The sequence below is a fragment of the Equus asinus genome, chromosome 12 (genome assembly GCF_041296235.1).
Source record: "Equus asinus isolate D_3611 breed Donkey chromosome 12, EquAss-T2T_v2, whole genome shotgun sequence".
Classification (NCBI taxonomy): domain Eukaryota; kingdom Metazoa; phylum Chordata; class Mammalia; order Perissodactyla; family Equidae; genus Equus; species Equus asinus.
Window position 1 is genome coordinate 48,446,175 of NC_091801.1, and position 23,866 is coordinate 48,470,040.

Genomic DNA, 23,866 nt, shown 5'->3' on the forward strand with positions numbered 1-23,866 from the left:
CACCAAAAAACTCCTTTTTGTTCTCCTTTGAGCCACACCCTTCCCTCATCCCAACCCTTGGCAACCACTGATGTGTTCTCTGTTTCTACAGTTTTGCCTTTTCCAGAATGCTGTATAAACGGAATCAGAGAGTATGTAACCTTTTGAGACTAGCTTCCTTCACTTAGCGTAATGTCACTGAGATTCATTCACGTGGTTGCATGTATCTTTGGTTCATTCCTTTTTATTGACTAGTAGTGTTCCATTCTAGGGATATACTGCCGTTTGTTTTTCATTTCACTTTTTAAAGGACATTTGGGTTTCCAGTGTTTGGTATTTACAAATAGAGCTACTGTTAGCATTCATGCTCAGGTTTTTGGGTGAGCATATGTTTTCATTTCCCTAGGGTAAATACATAAGAGTGGGATTGCTGGGTCATATGGGAAGTGTGTGTTCAACTGTATAAAAAATTTCCAAACTGTTTTTCCACTATGGCATTCCATTTTGCATTCCCATTAGCAACATATTAGAGTTCCAGTTGCTTTGTGTTCTTGTCAGCATTTGGTATTATCAGGTTTATTTTAAAAAATTTTTTAGCCATTTTGTTAGGTGTATAGTGGTTTCTCATTATGGTTTTAATTTGCATTTTACTAATGGCTATGATGTTGAACATCTTTTCATGTGCTAATTTGCCATGCCCATATCATTTTTGGCAAAGTACCTGTTCAAATTATTCCACCAGTTTTTTTTAAATTGGGTAATTGTTTTCTTCTTGTTGAGTTTTGAGAGTTCTTTTTATATTCTTGATACAAGTCTTTCGGTAGACATGAGGTCTGCAAATATTTCTTCCCCTGTTTGTAGCTTGTTTTTTCAGTCTTTAAACAGTAGCTTTCACAGAAAAAAAGGGTTTTAATTTAGTTAGAGTCCAATTTATCGAAAGTTTGTAATGGACTGTGCTTTGGGTGTTATATCTAAGAACACTTTGCTTAATCCAAAATCATGAAGATTTTCTCTTGTATTTTCTTTTAAAAGTTTCATAGTTTTATGTTTTACACTTACATATCCATTCTGAGTTAATGTTTTTTTTTGTTTGTTTGTTTGTTTTAAAGATTTTATTTTTTCCTTTTTCTCCCCAAAGCCCCCCGGTACATAGTTGTGTATTCTTCGTTGTGGGTTCCTCTAGTTGTGGCATGTGGGACGCTGCCTCAGCGTGGTCTGACGAGCAGTGCCATGTCCGCGCCCAGGATTCGAACCGACGAAACACTGGGCCGCCTGCAGCGGAGCGCGCGAACTTAACCACTCGGCCACGGGGCCAGCCCCCTGAGTTAATGTTTTTATTGAGATATAGTTGACATATAACATTGTGTTAGTTTCAGGTGTACAACATGATGATTTGATATTTGTATATATTGCAAAATGATCACCATAATATGTTTAGTTAACATCTATCGCTGTACATAGTTTAAAAATTTTGTTTTCTTGTGATAAAAACTTTTAATATTTACTCTCTTAGCACCTTTGAAATATACAGTACAGTATTATTAACTACAGTCACCTTGCTGTACATTATGTCCTCATGACTTATTTATTTTGTAACTGGAATTTTGTACCTTTTGACCCTCTTCACCCATCGCCCCCCCACCCCACTCACCACCTCTGGCAACCACCAATCTTTTTTCTGTATCTATGATCTCAGTTTATTACTTGTTAGATTCCACATATAAATGAGATCATACAATGTTTGTCTTTCTCTGTCTGACTTATTTCTTTTGGCATGCTGAGTTAATATTTGTATGAAGTTTGAGGATTAGATGGAGTTTCATTTATTTGCATATGGATATCCGACTGTTCCAAAACCATTTATTGAAAACTATCCTTACTCTTTTGAACTGCCTTTGCACCTTTGTGAAAAATCAATTGGCCATATTTGTGAGGCCAGTAGAATCTAATTCTGGACCCAGTTCTTTTCTGGTGACCTATGTGTCTATCCATTTGTCAACACCACACTGTCTTGAGTAATATAGTTTTATAGTAGTCTTAAAATCAGGTAGTGTGATTCCTTCAGCTTTATTTTTCTTTTTCAAAATTGTTTGGCTGTTCTATTTCCTTTGCCTTTCCACCTAGTTTTAAAATCAGGTTTTTTTCAATTATATTTTATTTTTCGTGGTCTGCATTCCTCCCATTTCTCTTAACATTCAGGTATATTTCTTTATTACATAAAAAAATCACATATATTTGATGAATATTTTACCACAAGTCTCTTTGTTATGTTACTAAAATTTACATTTCTACTCACTGCAAAATACAAGGAATTTTCCTCTATCACTGTAATATGTACAAGAGTACAATAAGATAGCAAATATGAAGTAGGTCAGTCAGTTTTTCTATATCTAGAAAAAGTCATGCTGGGAATTTGATTGGAATTGTATTGAATATATAGATCAGTTTAGGGGAGATATGATGTTGTAATTATATTGAGTTTTCCAATCCGTGAACATGGTATGTCTCTTCATTTATTTAGGTCTTTTTTTTTTTTTTCTGCTTTATCTCCCCAACCCCTCCCCTGTACACAGTTGTATATCTTAGTTGCATGTCCTTCTAGTTGTGGGATGTGGGACGCCATCTCAACGTGGCCTGACGAGCGGTGCCATGTCAGCGCCCAGGATCCGAACCCTGGGCCGCTGCAGCGGAGTGCGAGAACTTAACCACTCGGCCACAGAGCCGGCCCCTATTTAGGTCTTTTTAATTTTATTTTATTAGTGTTTTGAAGTTTATGGCATACAGATACTGCACATACTTTGACAGATTTATACTTAAGTATTTCAGTTTGGGGGGAGCTATTGTAAATAATACTTTTTTTAATTTCAGAAGATTTAAAATTCATTTGTACATTGCTAGAATATAGAAATATGATTGATTTTTAAAAATATGTTGACTTGGATCTTGCAATTATGCTAACTCACTGATTAGTGCCAGGATTCTTTTCAAAGATTCTTTGGAATTTTTTTCATAGACAATTATGTTGTCTGCAAATAAGGACAGTTTTATTTTTTCATTTCCAATCTGTACATCTTTTCTTTCTTTTCCTTGCTTTATTGCACTGGCTAAGGATTATGGTGTTGAACAAGAGTGGGGAGAGTAGACATGCATGCCTTGTTCTCAATCTTAGAGGACAAGCATTCAGTCTTCCACCATCAAGTTTGATATTAACTGTGAGTTTATGATAGATGGCCTTTATCCAATTAATGAGGTAATCTTCTGTTTCTAGATGATTGAGACTTTTTGTCTTGAATTGGTGTTGAATTTTTTCAACTACTTTTTCTGTCAATTGATTTGATCATGTGGTTTTTCTTCTTTAGTCTGTTGATATATTGGATTATGTTTATAGATTTTCAGATGTTGAGCCAGCCTTGAATTCTTGGGATAAACCCATCAATCATCATTGTATTAATCTTTTCATATATTGCTGGATTTTTTTTTTTTTGAGGAAGATTAGCCCTGAGCTAACATCTGCTGCCAATCCTCCTCTTTTTGCTGAGGAAGACTGGCCCTGAGCCAACATCTGTGCCTATCTTCCTCTACTTTATATGTGGGATGCCTGCCACAGCATGGCTTGACAAGCGGTGCCAAGTCCGCACCTGGGATCCAAACCGGCGAACCCCGGGCCACTGGAGTGGAATGTGCGCACTTAACCACTGTGCCACTGGGCAAGCCCCTATTGCTGGATTTTATTTGCTAATATCTTCTTGAGGATTTTTGCATCTACATTCACGAGAGATATTGGACTATAGTTATTCTTTTTTTGTACCGTGCTTGTCTGGTTAAAAGCCAGGCTTTTAATTTCTCTTTTAATTTTGTTGTATCAGAGCAATGATGGCCTCATAAAAGTTGGGAGTTGGGATATGTTTCCATCACTTCTATTTTCTAAAAGAGGTTGTGTAGAATTGATGGTAGAATTTTTAAATATTTGGTAGAATTTGCCAGTGAAACCATCTAGGCCTGGAGTTTCTTTTGTGAAAAGTTTTAAATTGCAAATTCAATTTCTTTAATAGATATACAACTATTTAGGTTATCTGTTTTTTTCTTGGGTGAATCCTGATAGATTTGTAGTTTCAAGAAATTGGTCCATTTCATCCAAGTTGTTGAATTTATGGGCATAGAGTTGTTTATAGGAATCCCTTATTACAGTTTTAATGTCTGGTTGATCTGTAGTGATATCCCCTCTTCTTGATATTGGTAATTTGTGTTTTCTCTCTTTTTTGGTTTGCCAGTGTGGCTAAAGGTTTTCAATATTATTGATCTTTTCAAAACACCACCTTTTGTCTCATTGATTTTTCTCTCCTTTTTTTTCTTTGCCAGTTTCCTTGATTTCTCCTATCATTTCCTTCCTTCTGCTTGTATTGGGCTTATTTTACTCCTCTTTTTCTAAGATAGTTTCTCAAGATAGAGACTTAGGGCCGGCCTGGTGTGTAGCAGTTAAGTTTGCGCACTCTGCTTTGGCAGCCTGAGGTTCTCTGGTTTGGATCCCAGGTGTGGACCTATGCCCTGCTTGTCAAGCCATGCTGTCACAGGCATCCCACATATAAAGTAGAGGAAGATGGGCACAGGTGTTAGCTCAGGGCTAATCTTCCTCAGCAAAAAACGAAGAGGATTCATGGTGGATGTTAGCTCAGGACTAATCTTCCTCAAAAAAAAAAAAAAAAAAAGAAAAAAGATAGAGGCTTAGAATGTTGATTTGAAACTTCTTTCCCCTAACATAAGCATTTGATGCTATGTTTTCTTCTAAGCAAGGCTTTATCTACATTCCACACATTTTACGTTTTATTTTCATTGAGATTCAGTTAAAAATATTTTCTAATTTCCCTCAAGATCTCTCTTTGATCCCTAAGGCATATTTAATTTCCAAATTTTTGAGATTTACCGGTAATCTTTTTATTCTTGATTTTACGTTTACTTCCAGTAAGATCAGAGAATGTACTTTGTGTTATGTCATTACTTTTAAATTTGTTAAGGCTTGTCTTATGTCACAGGCTATGTTCTTTCTTGATGAATATTCCGTGTGCACTTGAAAAGAATATGTATTTTGCTGTTTTTTTGTTGGAGTGTTCTATAAATAGCAATTAAATCCAGTTGTTTGATGGTGCTACTGAGTTCTTCTTAATCCCTGCTGATTTTATTTGTTATATTCCTCATTAAGGAGGAGTATTGTAGATCTGTGGATTTGTCCATTTCTCCTTTTAGTTCTGTCAGTTTTTGTGTCATGTGTCTTGAAGCTCTGTTGTTAGGAACATACACATTTAGGATTGCTCTGATTTATTGGTCAATTGATCCTTTTATCATTATATAATGTTCATCTATCTTTGGTAATTTTACTTGTTTTTAAGTCTACTTTGTCTGACATTACTGTAGCCATTTCAGCTCTCTTTGGATTCATATTTGCATTATATATATTTTCCCATCCTTTCACTTTTAACCTACCTGAATCCTTAAAATGGGTTTCTTTTAGACAGCATATAGTTGGGTCTTATTTTTAGTCCATTCTTATACTACTCTGTCTTATATTTGGTATGTGTACACCATATACACTTAATTAAATATTGATACGTTTGTATTAGGTCTAACATTGTATTTCTTATTTTTCTGTTTCTTCCCTCTGTTTTTTGTTCCACTGTTTCTTCTTTCATATTTTCTTTTAGATTATTTGAATAATGTTTAGTTTTTTATTTTAATTTATTTATTATTTTGTTGTATTTCTTTGCACATTCTTTTAGTGGTCCCAATAATGATTTATAGATACATACTTACTTTGCCATATTCTACTTAGAATTAATATTTTACCACTTCAAGTGAAATGTAAAACCCTTACCACCAAATCAGTCCTTTTACCTTCCACCTTTATGTTGTAGTTATCATATGTGTTATATTTACATTCATTGAAAACCTCATCAGACAATGTTATGATTTTTGCCTTCAATCTTTCTACATATTTTGAAGAATTTATGAAGAGAAAAACAGTCTATTTTGTTTACTCAGATATTTGTCATTTCTGTTTTTCCTTCATTCCTGATGTCCCAAGTTTCTTTCTGGTATCATTTCCTTTACATCCAAAGTACGTCCTTTAGCATTTCTTTTAAAGAAGTTCTGCTAGAGATGAATTCTCTTAGTTTTCCTTCATTGAGGATGCCTTTATTTTACCTAAATTTCTTAAGGATATTTTTGCTGGATATAGAATTCTGGATTGACAGTTCTTTCTTTCAGCATTTTAAACATTTTCTTCTGCTGCCTTCTATCCTCCATGTTCTGATGAGAAATTCATTGCCATTCAAATTGTTGTTCCCCTATGTATGATGCATTGTTTTTCTCTGGCTGCTTTCAAGACTTTTTCTATGTTTTTATTTTTTAGCAGTTTGATTATGGTGTGTCTCGATGTAGGTTTCTTTGAATTCATCCTTTTGGGGTATGCTGAGCTTCTTGAATCTATAAGTTAATGTCACTGCCACATTTGGGAAGTTGTCAGCCATAATTTCTTCAAATTTTTTTCTGGGAAACATTATTTCTCCTCTCCTATTGGGACTGTTATGACACAATTGTTAGACTATTTCGTATTGTCCCACAAGTCCTTGAGGTTTTGTTCATTTTTTTGTCAGTTTTTTTCTTCTTTTTGTTGTTAAGATTGAAAAATTTCTATTGATCTATATTCAGGTTCACTGACTTTTTCCTCTGTCATCTCAATTCAACTATTGCACCCATTCAGTGAATTTTTTATTTTGGTTATTGTAGTTTTTTCATTATAAAATTTCCATTTGGTTCTCTTTTTTTTAATCTTCTATTTCTCTGCAAAGCTGTTTAATCTTTCTTTTCCTTTCAAGAGTATTTGCCTTTATTTCTTGGAGCATGGTTATTACAGCCACTGTAAAGTCTTTGAGAATTCACAATATCCTTGTTACCTAGGGTTTGGAGTTACTTGTCTTTTCCTTTGCCAAATGTTAAGATTTTCTTTCTTCCTCATTTGTTAAATAGTTTTGTACTTTATACAAAATCAGTTAATCAATCTGGTTATGTTTGGGTAAAAGTTTTCCTACCTGACTTCTGTGGACTATGGTACTAATGTCAGTTTAGTTTCAAAACCTCTACAGTGCTATTTGTACCTGTCCCACTTGTGCACCACCCCATGACCAGCTAGGGTCTGGGCAATGGTCTTCCCCTGTAATTCACTTCTCAAAATTTTTAATATGATGTTTAGGATCAGATTTATGATATGGATCACCTAGAGGGTAAGGCCAGTTTGTACACAATTTTATGCGTTTGTTTTCTTGAGTTCCCTTGTGTCTGTGATTCTTCTGTACTCTTTCTGGCTCCCACCATTTTCCTTCCTGTTCCTCTGGCTAGAAAGCCAGGCTTTTAATTTCTCCATTCTACTGCACACTTCTCAGGACTGTGTGTCTCTGGGACTGGGCAACAAGAGGACAGAGAGAGAAAAAAGCAATGGGGACATTTTTGGGACCACAGTTTCTCTGGCCAGAGATGAGTCCCTCTCCCTCAAAATTTTAGTTATCTACTTGGCTGCTACTGCCATGGCAACTGCTGCAGGATTGCCGGGAAGCTGGGATTGGAGAGAATGAAAAAACAAAACAAACAAACAAGAAACAGGGGATTTCCCCAACTCTCTCTTCCATAGAGGTCAACTGTCTTTTTGCTTTAGATAAGTAATAGAGGATTTCTTCTGCAGCTTTTTCTGTGCACACTCAGTGCGCAGTTCTGGGTTTTGGACTGCCTTTGATCCAGGCTAGGAGATATCAGAGGAAAGAAAAATGAGAAGCTCACTGCTAGTTTAGTGATCTTTCAAGTTCTAGTTCCCTTCCCCAGTCAGCCTGCTACCATTTACTTTTCAGTCTCCTCATATAGCTGCTTTGTGAATTCCGTCCCAGGTTTTTAGTCTATTCAGTGGGAGACACGGTGGAGTGTGTTTATCTTGACAAGAACTGCTCTTCTCATTATTATTTTTTTGAAAGATTAGCACATTTGAAGAACTATGAAAGTGCTTTACAGGGGCCGGCCTGGTGGTAAGTGGTTAACTGCGCACGTTCCGCTTTGGCGGCATGGGGTTCGCTGGTTCGGATCCTGGGTGCAGACATGGCACTGCTTGGCAAGCCATGCTGTGGTAGGCATCCCACATATAAAGTAGAGGAAGATGGACACGGATGTTAGCTCAAGGCCAGTCTTCCTCAGCAAAAAGAGGAGGATTGGCAGCAGTTAGCTCAGGGCTAATCTTCCTCAAAAAAAAAAAGAAAGAAAGAAAGAAAGTGCTTTACATAGATTATTTTATTTAATCCTCAAGGAAGCTATAACTATTCATACTTTTATAGATTAGGGATTGGAAACTTAGAAAGGTTAAATTATTTGCCAGATTTACCAGGTTGTAAGTCATATGGTTAGGATATGGCCCCAAATTGGTGTGATTCCAAAGTCTATCTCTTAAAAGCGGTTACTGGATGCCAACTAAGAAAGTATAGGTTCTGTAAAACCCAGGCTGAACATCGCCAGGCTACACTGTCAAAGAAACAGATATAATCTGGTGTTTGTCCATTCTTGTGCTCCCTGACGTTGTACCAAGAACTCTTATCAGAAGCTGAAACTATGGTGAGGAACAAGTGAGTTAAAGACTAATGCAAGCCTTTTTTATTAAAAAATAGGCAGAGGAACCTAATAGACACTTCCAAAGAAGACATTCAAATGACCAACAGATACATGAAAATGTGCTCAACATCACTAATCATCAGGGAACTGAAAATCAAGACCACAATGAGATACCATCTCATGCCTGTTAGAATGGCTCTTATCAAAAAGACAAGAGATAACAAATATTGGTGAAGATGTGGAGAAAAGGGAACGCTTGTGCGCTGTTGGTGGAAATGTAAATTGTGAATATAAATGTAAAATGTACATTTCAAAAATGTAAAATGTAAATTGTACAGCTGCTATGGAAAACAGTATGGAGGTTCCGCAAAAATTAAAAATAGAACTATCACAGTCCAGCCATCCCACTTTTGAGCATATATCCAAAAGAAATGAAAGCAGTATCTCAAAGAGATATCTGCACTCCTATGTTCATTGCAGCATTATTCCCAATAGCCAAGACATGGAAAGAACCTAAGTGTTCAACAGCAGATGAATGGATAAAGAAAATCTGATACACACATGCTTATACATAGACACACACAATGGAATGTTATTCATCCATAAAAAAAGGAAATCCTGCCATTTGTGACAGCATGGATGGATCTTGAGGGTATTATGCTAAGTGAAATAAGTCAGAGAAAGACAAATACTATATGATCTCACTTATGTGTGGAATCTAAAAAAAGACAAACTCATAGAGAGTTGAATGGTGGTTGCCAGGGACTAGGGGAGGAGGGTATTGGGGGGAAGTTGATTGAATAAAGGGTACAAACTTCGAGTTGTAAGATAAGTTCTGGGGATCTAATATACAGCATTGTGACTACAGTTAACAATATTGCAATATATACTTGAAAGTTGCTAAGAGAGTAGATCTTTAATGTTCTCACTACAAAAAAAAAGTAGTTATATGAGGTGATGGATGCGTTAAGTAACCTTATTGTGGTAATAATTTTGCAATATATATATATGTATCAAATCATCACATCGTATACCTTAAAGTTACACAATGTTGTTTATCAATTATATCTCAATAAAGCTGGGTGGGGGGAAGATACTAAAAGGCCCTCCTTACAAATAGAGATAAACCTTCAGGAAAGGGTTAATCATTAAAAAATCAGTAATACTACTTCTGTGATTAGAAATCTGAGTCAGGATTGTGATAGTGTAATATCATTTAACAGGTTGATAAGATGTTTCTCTCTGAGTTAGGTGGTTATCCCTTAGGTGAGTCCCATAGAGAAGCAATATTCCTTTTCTGCTCTGCAGGCAGCCAGAGCTTTAGGAGAACCATTTCTGATCCTGTCATTCCTGCCCCCCAATAATTTTGTAGATTAGGGACTATATAAAAATACTTAAGATTCAGAAAACAAAAATATCTTGATAGGAAGAATGTACATTTTAAGACACTTAGTTCCTTTTTATCAGGAAAGCCAATCAAGATTAGGTAGAATAAATTGCTGGATGCTCAGAAGTAGTCCTTTTAAAATGAAGTAAAACCAACAGAACTATCTTATGCTCACCTTTGCCCAGTTCTATTGTGAGATAACTTGTAAAAAGAGCTTTCTCACCTGTCCTTCTCAGGACTAGTATGAAGAAATACCTGCCTATTTGCCAGGCTGATTAGATCTGGGGATTTGAGTCCATGGCTTTCTCAGAAACTCCCCATTTAGAAGTAGCTGTCCTCACACAACTGTAGCTGTCAGAGACTTTGGTATTTATTGTCTCCCTGCAGAGTCTGTGAGCAGTAATCAGAGGGAAAGAACTGTCTAGCTCCCTTGTAGTACTGTTGCTTATTCCCCACCTGAAAATGAAATATAAGAAAAGAAACAGTCACTCACAAAAAGAAGAATAAAATATAGAAAAATATTTCTCTTTTCCTAGAATTGGCAGGATCAGGAGGGTGGAAGGGTGGGGATTTCAAAGAGTTAAAACAACAGACAAACTCATAAACAGAAAGGTGAATGATTATGTAAAAATGAAATACCTGTATAAGTCAGATGCCATAAAAAAATAAAAAGGCAAATGACAAACTAGGAAAAATGTCAAGTCGATAACCTTATAATATGAAGAGCTTTTATGAAACAATAAGAAGACGTTAAAGAGCCCAGTACCAACATGAACAAAGCATATGAACGAATAAATCACTCATGAAGAAACTAAATAATCAATAAATTTTGTATTGCTAATGAAAAAATGAAAATTAAATATAGATTATTGTTTTCTCCCATCAAATTGGCCAAGGTAGAAAAAAAAGAAAGTATGATTTGTTGTCAAGGGTAAGATGAAATAAGCACTCTTTTTTAAAAATTTAGATATAATTCATATATCATAAAATTCATCCTTTTCAGATTCAGTGGATTTTAGTATATTCACAAGATTGTGCAACCATCATCCCTGTCTAATTCCAGAACATTTTTATCATCACAAAAGAAATTCCGTACCCATTAGCAGTCACTCCCATCTCCCCTTCCCCTGGCAACCACTAATCTACTTTCTGTCTCTATAGATTTGCCTGTTCTGAATATCTCATATAAATGGAATCATACAATATGTGGCCCTTTGTGTCTGGCTTCTTTCACTTAGCATAGTGTTTCAAGTTTATCCATGTTGCATCATGTATTAGTACTTCATTCCTTTTTACGGACAAATAATATTCCATTGCATGGCTAATACCACATTTTCTTTATCCATTCATCAGTTGGTAAATGTTTGGCTTGTTTCCACTTTTTGGCTATTATGAATAATGCTGCTATGAATATTCACATGCAAGTTTTGTGTGTGTGCATGTGTGTGTGTGAACATGTTTTTTATTTTCTTGGGTATTTACCTAGGAGTGGAATGCTGGGTTATATGGTAACTACATTTAACTTCTTGAGAAAATGCCAGACTGTTTTCCAAAGTGGATACACCTTTTTGTAGTTCCACCAGCGATATATGAGGATTCCAATTTCTCCACATTCTTGCAAACACTTGTTATGGTTTGTCTTTTTGATTATAGCCATCCTAGTGGGTGTCAAGTGGTAATTCCTTAGGGTTTTGATTTGCATTTCCCTAATAACTTATGTTGACCATCTTTTCATGTGTGTATTAGTCATTTGTATATCTTCTTTGGAGAAATGTTTATTCAAGTTCTTTGCCCATTTTAAAATTAGGTTATTTATCTTTTTATTGTTGCATTGTAAATGTTCTTTATATATTCTAGATACTAGACCCTTATCAGATATACAATTTGCACATAATTTCTCCCATTTTGTGGGTTGTCTTTTTACTTTCTTGATAATGTCCTTTGATGCACAAAATTTTTTAATTTTGACAAAGTCCAATTTATCTATTTTTTCTTTTGTTGCTTATGCCTTTGGTGTCATATGGAAAAATTGATTGTCAAATCCAAGGTCATGTAGATTTACCCCTATGTTTTTTTCTAAGAGTTTTATGGTTTTAGCTTTTACATCCAGGTCATTGATTTATTTTGATTGAAGGAGGAAGGAGTCTGACTTAGCTTTTTTTTTAATGAGCATGTGGAAATCCAGTTGTCCCAACACCATTCCTTAAAGAGACTATTCTTTCCCCATTGAATGGACTTGGCACCCTTGTCAAAAAACAACTGGCAATAAACCCAATGTAAGGGTTTATTTCTGGACTCTCAATTCTATTCCATTGGTCTATAGTCTGTCCTTATGTCAGGACAACAGTGTTAGATTACTGTAGCTTTTAGTATGTTTGGCAATCAGAAGTGTGAGTCCTTTGGATTTTGTTCTTCTTTTTCAAGATTCTTTTGGCTATACTGGGCCTCTTGCTATTCCATATGAATTTGAGGATCAGCTTTTCCATTTCTGCAAACAAGGCTGTGGAATTTTCACAGGGATTATGTTGAATCTGTAGATTGTTTTGGGTAGTATTGATATCTTAACATTGTCTTCCTATCCATGATCAAGAGATATATTTCCATTTATTTAATTTCTTTCAGCAATCTTTTGTAGTTTTCAGTATACAAGTCTTTCACTTCCTTGGTTAAATTTATTCCTAAATATTTTATTCCTTTGGATGCTATTGTAAATGTAATTGTTTTGTAATTTCCTCTTGGATTGTTTGTTGCTAGTGTATAAAAACAACTGATTTTGTGTGTTCATCTTGTACCCTGAAACTTTGCTGAATTTGCTTATTAACTCTATTAGAGGTTTGTGTGTGTGTGTGTGTATTCTTTGGGAACATATATACACACATATATATATACAATTCTTTGGGATTATATATATTATGTTATATATTATAATATTTTATATATTATATTTATAATCCCAAAGAATGTATCTCTTTCTATATAATAATTTCATCTACCAAGAGAGATAGTTTTACTTCTTCCTTTCCAGTATGGATGCCTTTTATTTTGTTTTCTTGTCTAACTGATCAGGCTACAACTTCCAGTACAATACTGAGTAGCTGTGGGGAAAACGGCATACTTGTCTTGTTCCTGATTTTTATGTTCGCTGTGAGTTTTTTGTAAATCTACTTTATCAGGTTGAGAAATTTCACTTCTGTTCCTGGGGTTTTTAAAAAACATTTATTTTTTATTTTATTTTATTTTTCCTTCTTCTCCCCAAAGCTTCCCAGTACATAGTTGTATATTTTAGCTGTGGGTCCTTCTAGTTCTGCTGTGTGGGATGCCACCTCAGCATGGCTTGATGAGCAGTGCTAGGTCTGTGCCCAAGATCCAAACTGGCAAAACCATGGGCCACCAAAGTGGAGTGCATGAACTTAATCACTCGGCCATGGAGCTGGCCCCTGTTCCTAATTCTTATCCTAGTGTTTTTATCATGAAAGGGTGTTGGATTTTGTCAAATGCCTTTTCAGTGTCAGATTTGATCATGTGGTTTTCTCCCTTGTTCTATTAATGTGGTGTGTTGTATAGACAGATTTTCTGCTGTTGAACTACTCTTCCATTCTTGAGATAAATCCCACTTAGTCGTGATGTATAATCCTTTTAATACGCTGTTGGATTCAGTTTGCTAGTATTTTGTTGAGGATTTTTGTATCCACCAACTACCCAAACTACCCCACCCAAGGCTACTGAAGTCCTTGTGGTCTTTAGATCTAATGGTTCCCTTTAGTCCTTAGGCAGTTGACACTGTTGACCATTCCCTCTTTTGATATTTGTTAATGTTGACTCCTTTCTCCCTGAATGAAATACTCTTTCTTCTTGGTTTCTGAGGCAGAATCTATTTCTACATACTCCTTCATCTCCACAGGAGATTCTTCCTATGATCATTATTTAAGTGTTAGTATTTCTCAGGGATCCTTTGGAAGATGTGAGTGACCCCATCCACATCCAAACCTTGATGATCCTTTATATGCCAGCAACTCCTAAGTCAGTGTCTCTAGATAATGCCACTCTTCTGATCTACATTTGGAGCCACCTCCTGAACAACTCCTCTGGAATGTCCCACAGGTAGTGCAGTACCCAACAGGACTCACAGGTCTTTCATGTTCTGGCCTCTGCTTACCTTTCTTTGCAGAGATTGGCAGAGTTGTCCAGAGACATTTCAATCTTAAGGAAAGAGGTGCGGCTTTGCATTCAGTTCATTTCACTGGAATCCCAGTTATGCTGGTTTCTAGCTCTCTGCTTGAGCGAATTTCTTAGCTTCTTCCTTGTGTCTCTGTTGCCTCATTTGTAAATTGGATATGATAATACTTGGTATAAAGATTAATGATAATAGAAAATGATAATATATGTAAATGTCTTGACCCATATTAAGTTCTAAAAAAACAATACTATTTAGTAATAGTATTGGTCAGACATGGAGGGATGACGCACAAGGGAATGGACAATAATACTAAGTTGTCCATTGTTTCTGCTGACGCTGACTTATGCTCCATGCATTTTTCTACTGGGTGGGGACTTGAGTAGCAGATACCAGATGAGGAGGACTGCCACCTTGCTCCAGGAATCCTACTGGTCCAATCTGGGAACTTACTGCTATAACAAGATCTTTTAATTGCTTTAATAATTAAGCCCCTTTTGGTTAGTGATAGAAAATTGGATGTTATTCCACTGTATAGGAAACTGTATTTACTAAATAGTGTTTTTATACTTAGGGCTTGCCTTATGGTGACTATCCACTGATTTTCATTTAAGTATTTGAGGTTTTCTGTTCCCTCCCTCTCTGTGCTTCACATCCTGGCTTTACCATTCATGAAACAGAATGGAAAAAATACCCATTAAGAATCAGATTAGATTGCTAAAAAAAGCTTAGAAGTCTCTGTAGTATTTAAGTACTTTGTAACAGTGCTTTGAAATGATGAATTGCTTTGTTTTAAATATTGATAAGACACCCATCAATGAAATATTTATGCATCATTTTTATGTTTTAAAATAGATTCGATAATCAATTATTAAAGGTTTAATACATGAAATCTTTGAATCAAGATCAAAGGAATAGTCTTTTTAAGGGTCACTTTAAGCTCAAAAATTAGGTGCTTGTTTTATGTGACTTTTTTGCTAAATTCACTTTAAAATGACTTAAAAATCACTTGGACTTTATTTTTCTTTCAAATGATCTTTTTCTCCCAATCCTTTAAAATAAGGAAACGGTACCCTAACCTTGGGTGCAATTATTGTATTCAAGTTTTAGTAACTCCATTCATTCAATCATGAATAGTAAATAGAGGAAAAGTACCTATTTTGTAAGATCTGCCTCGGCACATAATGCTTTGATGAAGGGAATGATTTTGAAATGCCAGTGTTCACGTCACAAGTTCTTCAGCGTTTAAAGAGTTAGGTTCGAGGTCGGCTTCTGTCCGGAGCTGAGGCAGCCGCGGGCTCGGGAGCGCGCTGCCGCCGCGGTACACCCTCAGGGCGCACGCGCGCCTGGAGGGGCGGCCCCGAGGGGCGGTGCCAGCCCGGCCTCCCCGGCGAGCGCGCCTCCGCGCCGGGCACCCCCGCGGCATCCGCGGTAGTTTCTCCTGATGATGCAAACCCTCACTTCCCGCATCCACTTCCCACAGAGGCCGCCGAGCCGGCGGGAGCCATGGGCAATATCCAGAAGAAGCTGACCGGCAAAAGCGAGGGCAGCAAGCGGCCGGAGAGGGGCGCGCCGGGGCGGGGCCGGGCGCCAGGGGCCGGCGCGGACAAGCGGGGCCGACGGGGGCGGGTGCCGGCGGGTGGCGCCAACGGGCCCCCGGGCAGCGGGCGGGACGCCGGGGACCCCGCCGCGGCCGACGCGCCCTCCGCCTCCGGCCCCGGCCCCGGAGTGCCGCCACCCGCTCCCGCCGCCCCGGTCGGCCCTGCCGGCCTGAAGAGCCAGGGCAACGAGCTGTTCCAGAGCGGGCAGTTCGCCGAGGCGGCCCTCCGGTACTCGGCGGCGATCGCGCAGCTGGAGCCTGCAGGTGGGTGAGCTGCGCCTCGGGGGCCCCGGGCTCAAAAGGGCCTCCGCTGGGGAGCGCAGGCACCTCCTGAATGACAGCCATTTGCGTCTGTACATTCCTTCCTGGTGAGCGAGGGCGATGTGTGACCTGACCTCCGTGAGCAGTCCCTTGGAATGTGTAGCATGTGCCCGGGCGGGGCAGGTTTGCATCTGTCCCATATGGGCTTTCCCTCCGGGCAGTGCGGCCACAGCCAGCTCCTTGGAGCTCTGTTATCAGCAGTCTGTAGGACTGCACTGCCCCTGGAGACCTCATTTGTCTTCTAATTCTGATGCACTGTGATTTTGCTAATGGATTTTAACTGTATTTAATTCAATGTGATTTTAGGAAGTGGAAGTGCAGATGATCTAAGTGTCTTATATTCAAATAGAGCAGCGTGTTACCTAAAAGAAGGAAACTGCAGTGGCTGCATTCAAGATTGTGACAGGTAAACTGCCTGTGTTCAGGTTTGAGAAGGGACTGTTAGCATTTCATTGTGATGAGTGCAGTATTTAATATCCTGAATTTTCTGCCTAAAAGTCTCATTTCTTAAGGCAGTTCTAAGGTATGTGAATTGATTAATACATAAAAATCGTAAATTCTTCTCCTTCACATATGAAGACAGGTACAGAAGATTGTGCAAACATTTTTCATTTCTGCGGCTACCACCTTAATGCATGCTCTTCGCATCAATCCTTGACTCTGGAGAAGCCTTCTGCCTAGTCTGTCTGCCTCCTCCCATCCACAGCGGCATCAGAACAACTTTTCCTGAAGCATTATTTTGTTCAGACTGTTTCAAACTGCAGTTCAGGGGCTCGATAATTATAAACTCCTCTGTCACCACATTGCCCCCAAAAGCTTTCTGCTCCCATTTGGTCCGCTGTCTGTAATGCCCTCTGCAGAACTTTGCTTCTGAAATCCCTGCTCAGCTGCCCTCTCCTCTATCTTCCTGGTCACCTCAGGCCCCCTGGTCATTAGCAGGTCTGTAACACTTGCACTGTCACAGTCACACCTGTAGGTACTTGTGTCATTCACTACATTGGATTTTAAGCTCTGCGAGGTCAGGAACCATGTTTTACCCAGCTTTGCATCCCTCAAGCACGACAGTCAGCCATGGTACTCAACAAGTTACATGCTGAGATGGAGGAATATATTTACATGAATAAAAAGTATTGTGTTCTTTAACCATTAAGTAATAAGCCTGCTTCAGGAGCTGTTTAGAAAGAAGCTTCTATTAGTGCATCTAAAAAGATAAGTTGTATGTCCTAGTTTGACATTCACAGTCTTGGTTTACTCCTGTTGTGTGGTATAATTATTAAAATCACCCTCTTTCAGACTCAGAAGCCCTGGTTTGGACAGTAACTTATGTGAAACCTTTGATTATAAGGTGAACAATTTATTTTTTTTTTTCATTGGTGGTGTCAGTATATTGATATGGGTAAACACTTCCTACTATCTGTGTGTACACTTTAAAAAGAAGGCCCTGAGGTGCTTGGATTTTTTGCGAATTTTTCATATTCAAATTTAAAATGAATAATACTTATATTCCCTTTGGTCCGTCTTTAGATCCTATCCACTGTTGTACTAGCTCACACTAGCTACTTGTTACATTTTCAGGATTTTTGTGAGCCAGTTGAAGTCAAGTTGGTAGCTTGAGATCTGCAGTGGTTCGAGTTCATCATGAAAATTGGCAAATGCCACAAATCTGGGCTTTTTTCCCAGGAGAGCTGGTTGTTAAACATTTTCCACTGCCCATAGCTAACAAATAAGACCATGTGAATTTGCAGAATGTCAGTCATGTTGTCATTTGCAGCCAAGAACCTTTCAGCTCAAGTGTCTGTTGCTAATACATTACCCTTCAGACTTGTCTTAGGTCTTCCTACAGTGAGCAAGTTCAGAACTCCTTGGTTAAAACTTGGGACCCCTACGGTTAGGGCTACTCAAAACAGTGGACTCAATTTGTCCTTAAGTGAGATTGTTTAGGGTGGCAGGCATTTTCTTGCTAAAGTGTGTTGTGCAGTCAAAGATGGGACTCTAGCTTGGTGTCCAGGGAAGCTAGAATGGAGGTTTATCCTGGGGAGAGCAGGGGATGGTCTGTGGGGGAGGAGTGGGCAGTGGTTTCGGTAAGGTGTGCTTAGATGACAGCTGTGTTCTAGGCCGAGGAATCTGGCTCTGCTGGTCCCTGCTGACCTCCCTCGAGACCAGCCTACTCAGATGTCTTATTTGGTCCCTGGCATATGAGTCCTAGCATAAGGGGCATGGGGTGATTTTACTCCGAAGCAGTGATTCTCAGTCTCATTTTATTGCCGGAGAAACCATGATTTGCTTTTGTGAACATGTTGAAATATGCATGTGTTTAAATCTCTGTGAACTAGGCATCATTTATTAGCAGAAATATGACTGTATTTTCTCTTCACCTCAAAAAGATTGCATACATTTTAAAGGAAGCCTGTTTTTTAGTTTTTCACTTCATCATCTTTGTTCCTTGGAGAGTTGTTTTGTGTTCCATGAGCCTTTATTCATGTGTTCTGAATGTTAACAAGAGTCAAACATTGAAAAAGGAAAACTCATGGGGGCAAAATTTTAAATAAGGGGGAGATGGGAACCTGTGAAATAACCTTCATGGATTTACTTATGAAAATAACTTTTTATGCGTTTTTGGGAAAAAGTATTTGATTTTTAGTGTCTAAATTCCTAGGGCCTACGGTGGGGCACTCCTCTGAGGTGTTTTCCTGGGATGTGTCAGGAGATCGCTGCTGGGAGTGTAAAGAGTGTCTGAGGGGCTCAGGGTCTCCCAGCCCTGCCCCTGTCCTTACCACAGTGTCTCCATGTTTCTAGGCTTCTGGGTGAAACATGAAACAGCGTTATGATGCCCAAGCAAAAGTTTAAAACCGTTATTCTAGAAATTGCTTCTTATTCTGGTAATTGTTTCTCAGCTCAAAGACTCTTCAGTTTTCCCATCTGTCAGAGTACCTTTTTGGGTTAAGTATACCACAGCAAAAACCTTTCGGTGACTTTCTATTGAGGATCTTTTGGCAGACTTGATACTAATGAACGTTGCCTAGTAATTCTCTGCTTTTGCTCATCTTTGCTGCTCTCTCACATTGTGGAATTAGAAGACTCTCTCGGGTCTTAACTGTGTTAACTTGAATAGTCAAACTTTTGTAAGTTCTGGTTTAAAAGTTCTGTGTGTTTGCTTGTTTTTATGAATGAATGCTTTTTTTTTCCTCCTTAGTGGAATTTCCATTTATAAGCTCATATTCATTTTCAGGATTGTGGTTAAAGAGAAAAAGCCTTGCATATACTAGGCTGGGGAATGCGAAAAATTAAACACACCGTCTCACTCAGTTTTAGATTCCATGCCTACCTCAGGTCTATCTTAAGTGGATAAATAGTGCCTTAGGCATTGGATGTCTGGTGAAATGGGGATAGTCATGTGGCTGTGACTTATTTGTACATTTCTAATTTCTAATTTCTATTCACGTCGTTAATATCCCCTAAGCATTAAACTAAGCTAGATTGAAGGCAGTGGTACAAGTGATAGATCCTCTTGCCTAGAGATCTGTTTTCTAGAGTTTGTTTTTACTTGATTTTAATTTTATTTTTTAAATAACCTTTACTGGTACAAAAGTAACACATAGCTATTATAGAAAAAATTTTAAACCCACTACAGCAAAAAGGAGGCCATTAAAATTACCCGTAATCCTATCACCTAGCCAGAGCAAAATTGGTTATTTTTATTTTACTTATTTTATTATTAGAAAGGCAAAGCTTACTAGGTTTAATAACGTTTCTAGAACAACTTCAGATTTCAGGAGCACACCCACGTGTGCAGTTGAGTATCTGTAAAACGTGGGGGATTGTGAAGGAGTCCGAGGTCCCTAATTTGGAGTGTCTTTTGTGTGTTTGTGGTAGAAAGCGTGCCTGAACCTCTGAATGTTCCTTTGGGAGGTGCTTGCTGAGGGCCTCTCGAGGCCCCAGTGTTGATCTAGGCACTGGGAATGTAGTGGTGCTCAGGGTAGGCAAGGTCCTTGCCTTCCTGAAGCTTAAATTAGAAAGAACTGACGTGGGCAGATTGCTCCATGCATCTCTCCATTTCTTCACCTGCAAAATGAACAAATTAATATTTACCTTGCAGGCTCATTGTGAGATTAGATGAGAAAGTCTGCAGTGACTAGCACGTAGCAAATGTTCTCAGAGCTTCCTCCTTGCCGGATCACACTGTAGACACGAATAGATAGCAGATCTCTAAGACTATTGGAAAAAAAGGTAAAGCAGCCCTCCCTCTTGCTTTTCCTGAAGCAAGTTAAATATCTGATATGTAAACTGCTTGCAGCTGAGTTAACCAGAAGAGCAAACCTGTGATCCCCAAGGTGGAGAGTCTGGTGCAGATCCATTAGTGGCTTACAGAGAGGTAGGCTCTTCATAGCATCTCTGCACAGAGTCCTTCTTTACAGTTTCAGTTAATTTTGTTAAAACTAAACACAGTAGTTGTCATTCGTAAATATGATCTTCCGATTGTGTGCTTTATTTCAGAATACAGTGAAGAACATTAAGTAGTGAAGTAGCTTTAAACAGTTACTTCAGACAAAACCAAGATAACCTTGAAATACCTCTAGTGGTGCTGGAAATACTTCATAAACTAAACAGTGCAAGATGAAAATTCATGACTTACAAGAAATCATTGTGTGCTTTCTTGATTCCCTGTGGTCTGTTTTTGAAGACCTTTGGCAGCAAGTAAACCATGATAAACTGTATTAAGTTTTAGAGAGCTGATTTTCAAAATGTGCCGTAAGTTTGTATGGTTCTGTGCTAAAGTGCTCTATTATATACATTGTTGCTAGTGCCATTGGGTCAATTCCAACTCCTAGCGACCCTGTGTACAGCAGAGCGGAACCCTGCCGGGTCTTCTTGCACCATCCTCTCACCTTCCGGTGCTGTATCAGGTGGATGTCTGCTGCTAGTCATAGAGTTTTCCTCGCCAATTTTTTTCAGAAATGGGTGGCCAGGTCCTTCCTCCTAGTCTGTCTTAGTCTGGAAGCTCCACTGAAACCTGTCCACTCTGGGTGACCCTGCTGGTATTTGCTATACTGGTGGCATAGCTTTCAGCATCACAGCAACATGCAGCCACCAGAGCATGACAACCAACAGACTGGTGGTGTAGTTCCCTGACTGGCAAACGAACCCAGGCCACTGAGGTGAGAGCACTGAATCTTAACCACTAGACCACCCGGGCTGGCTGTTAAATATAAATATATAGGTGCAAATAAAAATTTTCCTTTTAATCTGTCAATAACAGGAATCTCTTGAAAGCCTGCTCTGCGCCTGGCGCCATGGTGGGCTCCGTTAGGGCATTGGGGAGGGTGAGGCACCCTGCCTGCTGCCAGGGGCTCTGGTTCAGTGAGGGAATAGTAAATGCCAGAGGGCTTTGGTACCAGTTTAAAAGAAAGGAAGGAGCTGCAGATTTGATTGCTCTGCTACTCTGGGTTTGCCTTTCTGGTGTGTTGCCAGGTCCCCAAGATGAAATATCAGATATGTGTGCGTTTGAGAGTCCAGTGCTATAGTATAAATTCAGTTAGTATAAGTTAAAGACTAATTTTCAAAACAAATGACATGTAATGTTTTCGTCTTCTTTAGGGCTCTGGAACTTCATCCATTCTCTATCAAGCCTCTTCTTCGACGAGCAATGGCCTTTGAAACTTTAGAGCAGTATCGGAAAGCTTATGTGGATTATAAAACAGTGTTGCAAATAGACTGCGGAATCCAGCTAGCAAATGACAGTATTAACAGGTAAGCTAATCTGAGGCAGTTACCTGAGGTCTGGTTGTTTTATAATCGAATTAGATGTTTTTTCTTCCCCTCCTTCAGGAAGGATGTCAAAGTGTAGACGTGTTCTCAGTTATTAACTTTAAATGAATGATTGCCTTCTTTCACTCCATCAAAACCAAATGCTTCTCTCTCTCTAACTTAATTTCTGACTATCCCGTAATACATTTTGAGTTGTCCTCTAGCACTTTTATATTTGTTTCCTGGTCCATTTATTACTGTTTAGTGAATGTTCTTCTTCTTTTCTTTTTTTTTATAGCACAGGGTATAGCTCTTTTGTGCTGCTCAAAATGCACAGAATTTAACTTTACTATTTGTAAATATCTGTGGAGTTAGGAAGGTGTTTTCAGAGATGTCATAAATCAATAGTAATTCTAGGACAAGATCCAAAAATGTAGTGAAAACTGCCTGTTGAATCTTCTTCTCCTACAGGATTTACACATGTTCATTGGCTCCACATCTGTCTTTGGAAACATATCTGTTGTTTCTTCTCAGGAGAATGGATGTCTTGATGAGCCTGCTAGATATTTGTGTCATATGCCCCTTAAAAAGATACTCATCTAGGATGAGTATTAATTTATAATGGTGAAATAGCAAAGAATTTGGATCTAATTTATATTATGACCTATTTACCCCCTGAGTGAGAGTGGGAAGGTAAGAGTTTCCAGACTTCATAAATTACTTTCAGGTGAAATTTGAGAATTACTAGTTGGATAACATTTCTAGTTATGTATAATATTTTCTGATCCCATTTGTCCAAAGTATAACTTTTTCAGTATTTGTGTGTGACACGGCACCCTGTGTTGGTCTAGTGTACCATGCCCCACTCCCCCAAAAAGACAACAAGGGAAAAAATGGCATAGTCTCTGTCTTTAAGCAAACTAGAATATAGCTAGGAAAAAAACTTAACATGAGACAGATTATCCCCAAGCGTAAGAGTTTGTTAGTAAGGTAGGGGAGCACAGAGAGAGTAGGCCACCTTTGTCTCGTGGGCTGCAGTTGTTGGAGAGAGAGCACTTGAGGTGGTCTTTGAAAGGCAGTGATAGAACATGAGGAGACCTTGAGCAAAAGTGTAGAAAATGAGAATGGCATGTTTTGTGTTAATTCATTTTTTTTAAATCATGCCTTACCTCCCCATGTGGTCCCACTGTGCTTGGGAGAAAACTGTTGGAAAGATCTGTACGTGGAGCTGACAGCCATTCCCTGGAGCTTCCACTCTGGTCACACAGAACCTGTCTGACCCCAGCCTGACTGGAAGAAAGAGATATATATTGGTTATTAGATCTAGAGTGGGACTAGATCGAACCTTGGACGTTTGCAGGCTCCTTCGTCTTGAGCTTGTAAGGTCAGGCAGTGTCACCTGAGAGCTGTCGTGCTGCATAGCCGCCTCGCTGCTTGTCATCTGCTGCCTCATATGTGCCTGAAGGCCCTTTCCCCCTTTTTGTCTGGTTAATTCCTTCTCCTCCTCTAGGAGAGGACTTGCTTCCTCTAGGAAACGACTTTCCCTAATCCACCATCTCCCCGGACCATACATGCCCCCAGAACACTGTGCCTTCCTTTATTACCCAGCCGCCATATTGTTTGTAAATTCTCCTTCCCTCTTTTTGTAAAATCCCTTTTCTCTCATTCTACTAGGAGTTCCTTGAGGTCAGGAATTGTGTTTTATCCATTTTTGTGGTCGTGGTACCTTGTACAATAGATAATCTTAGTAAGAATGTGTTAGATGAATGCATTCTCCGGCAGAGAGAGCAAAGTTCACTCCTGGGCTTTGGGGCTCTGCTTTTAATTTGCCCCTCTGTCTGGTAGTCTCTGAGATAGCTGGGGAAAGTAGGATCTTCTCACAGAGTTGGGGGTTCTCGTGAAAACCCCTGAACTGTCTGACAGAGAAGAGGGGCCTGTTGTAAAAATATTTTAGGACATCTAGTTCATAGTGATAAACTTGAGTGGTCTGAAGGGAGAAATATTACTAACATTTCTGAACCCT

The 23,866-nt window shown here is 38.7% G+C and overlaps 1 protein-coding gene across 3 annotated transcripts in view; it reads left to right on the forward strand.

Moving 5' to 3' along the window:
* SPAG1 (sperm associated antigen 1) overlaps positions 1 to 23,866 on the forward strand; it is a 91,484-nt gene that overhangs the window by 34,217 nt on the left and 33,401 nt on the right. For all 3 annotated transcript variants that reach the window (XM_044743895.2, XM_070481403.1, XM_070481404.1), the window contains 3 exons: positions 15,661 to 16,041; positions 16,405 to 16,504; positions 21,694 to 21,846. In XM_044743895.2, the coding sequence (XP_044599830.2) occupies positions 15,661 to 16,041; positions 16,405 to 16,504; positions 21,694 to 21,846 (634 nt within the window). The remainder of the gene's footprint in view (positions 1 to 15,660; positions 16,042 to 16,404; positions 16,505 to 21,693; positions 21,847 to 23,866) is intronic.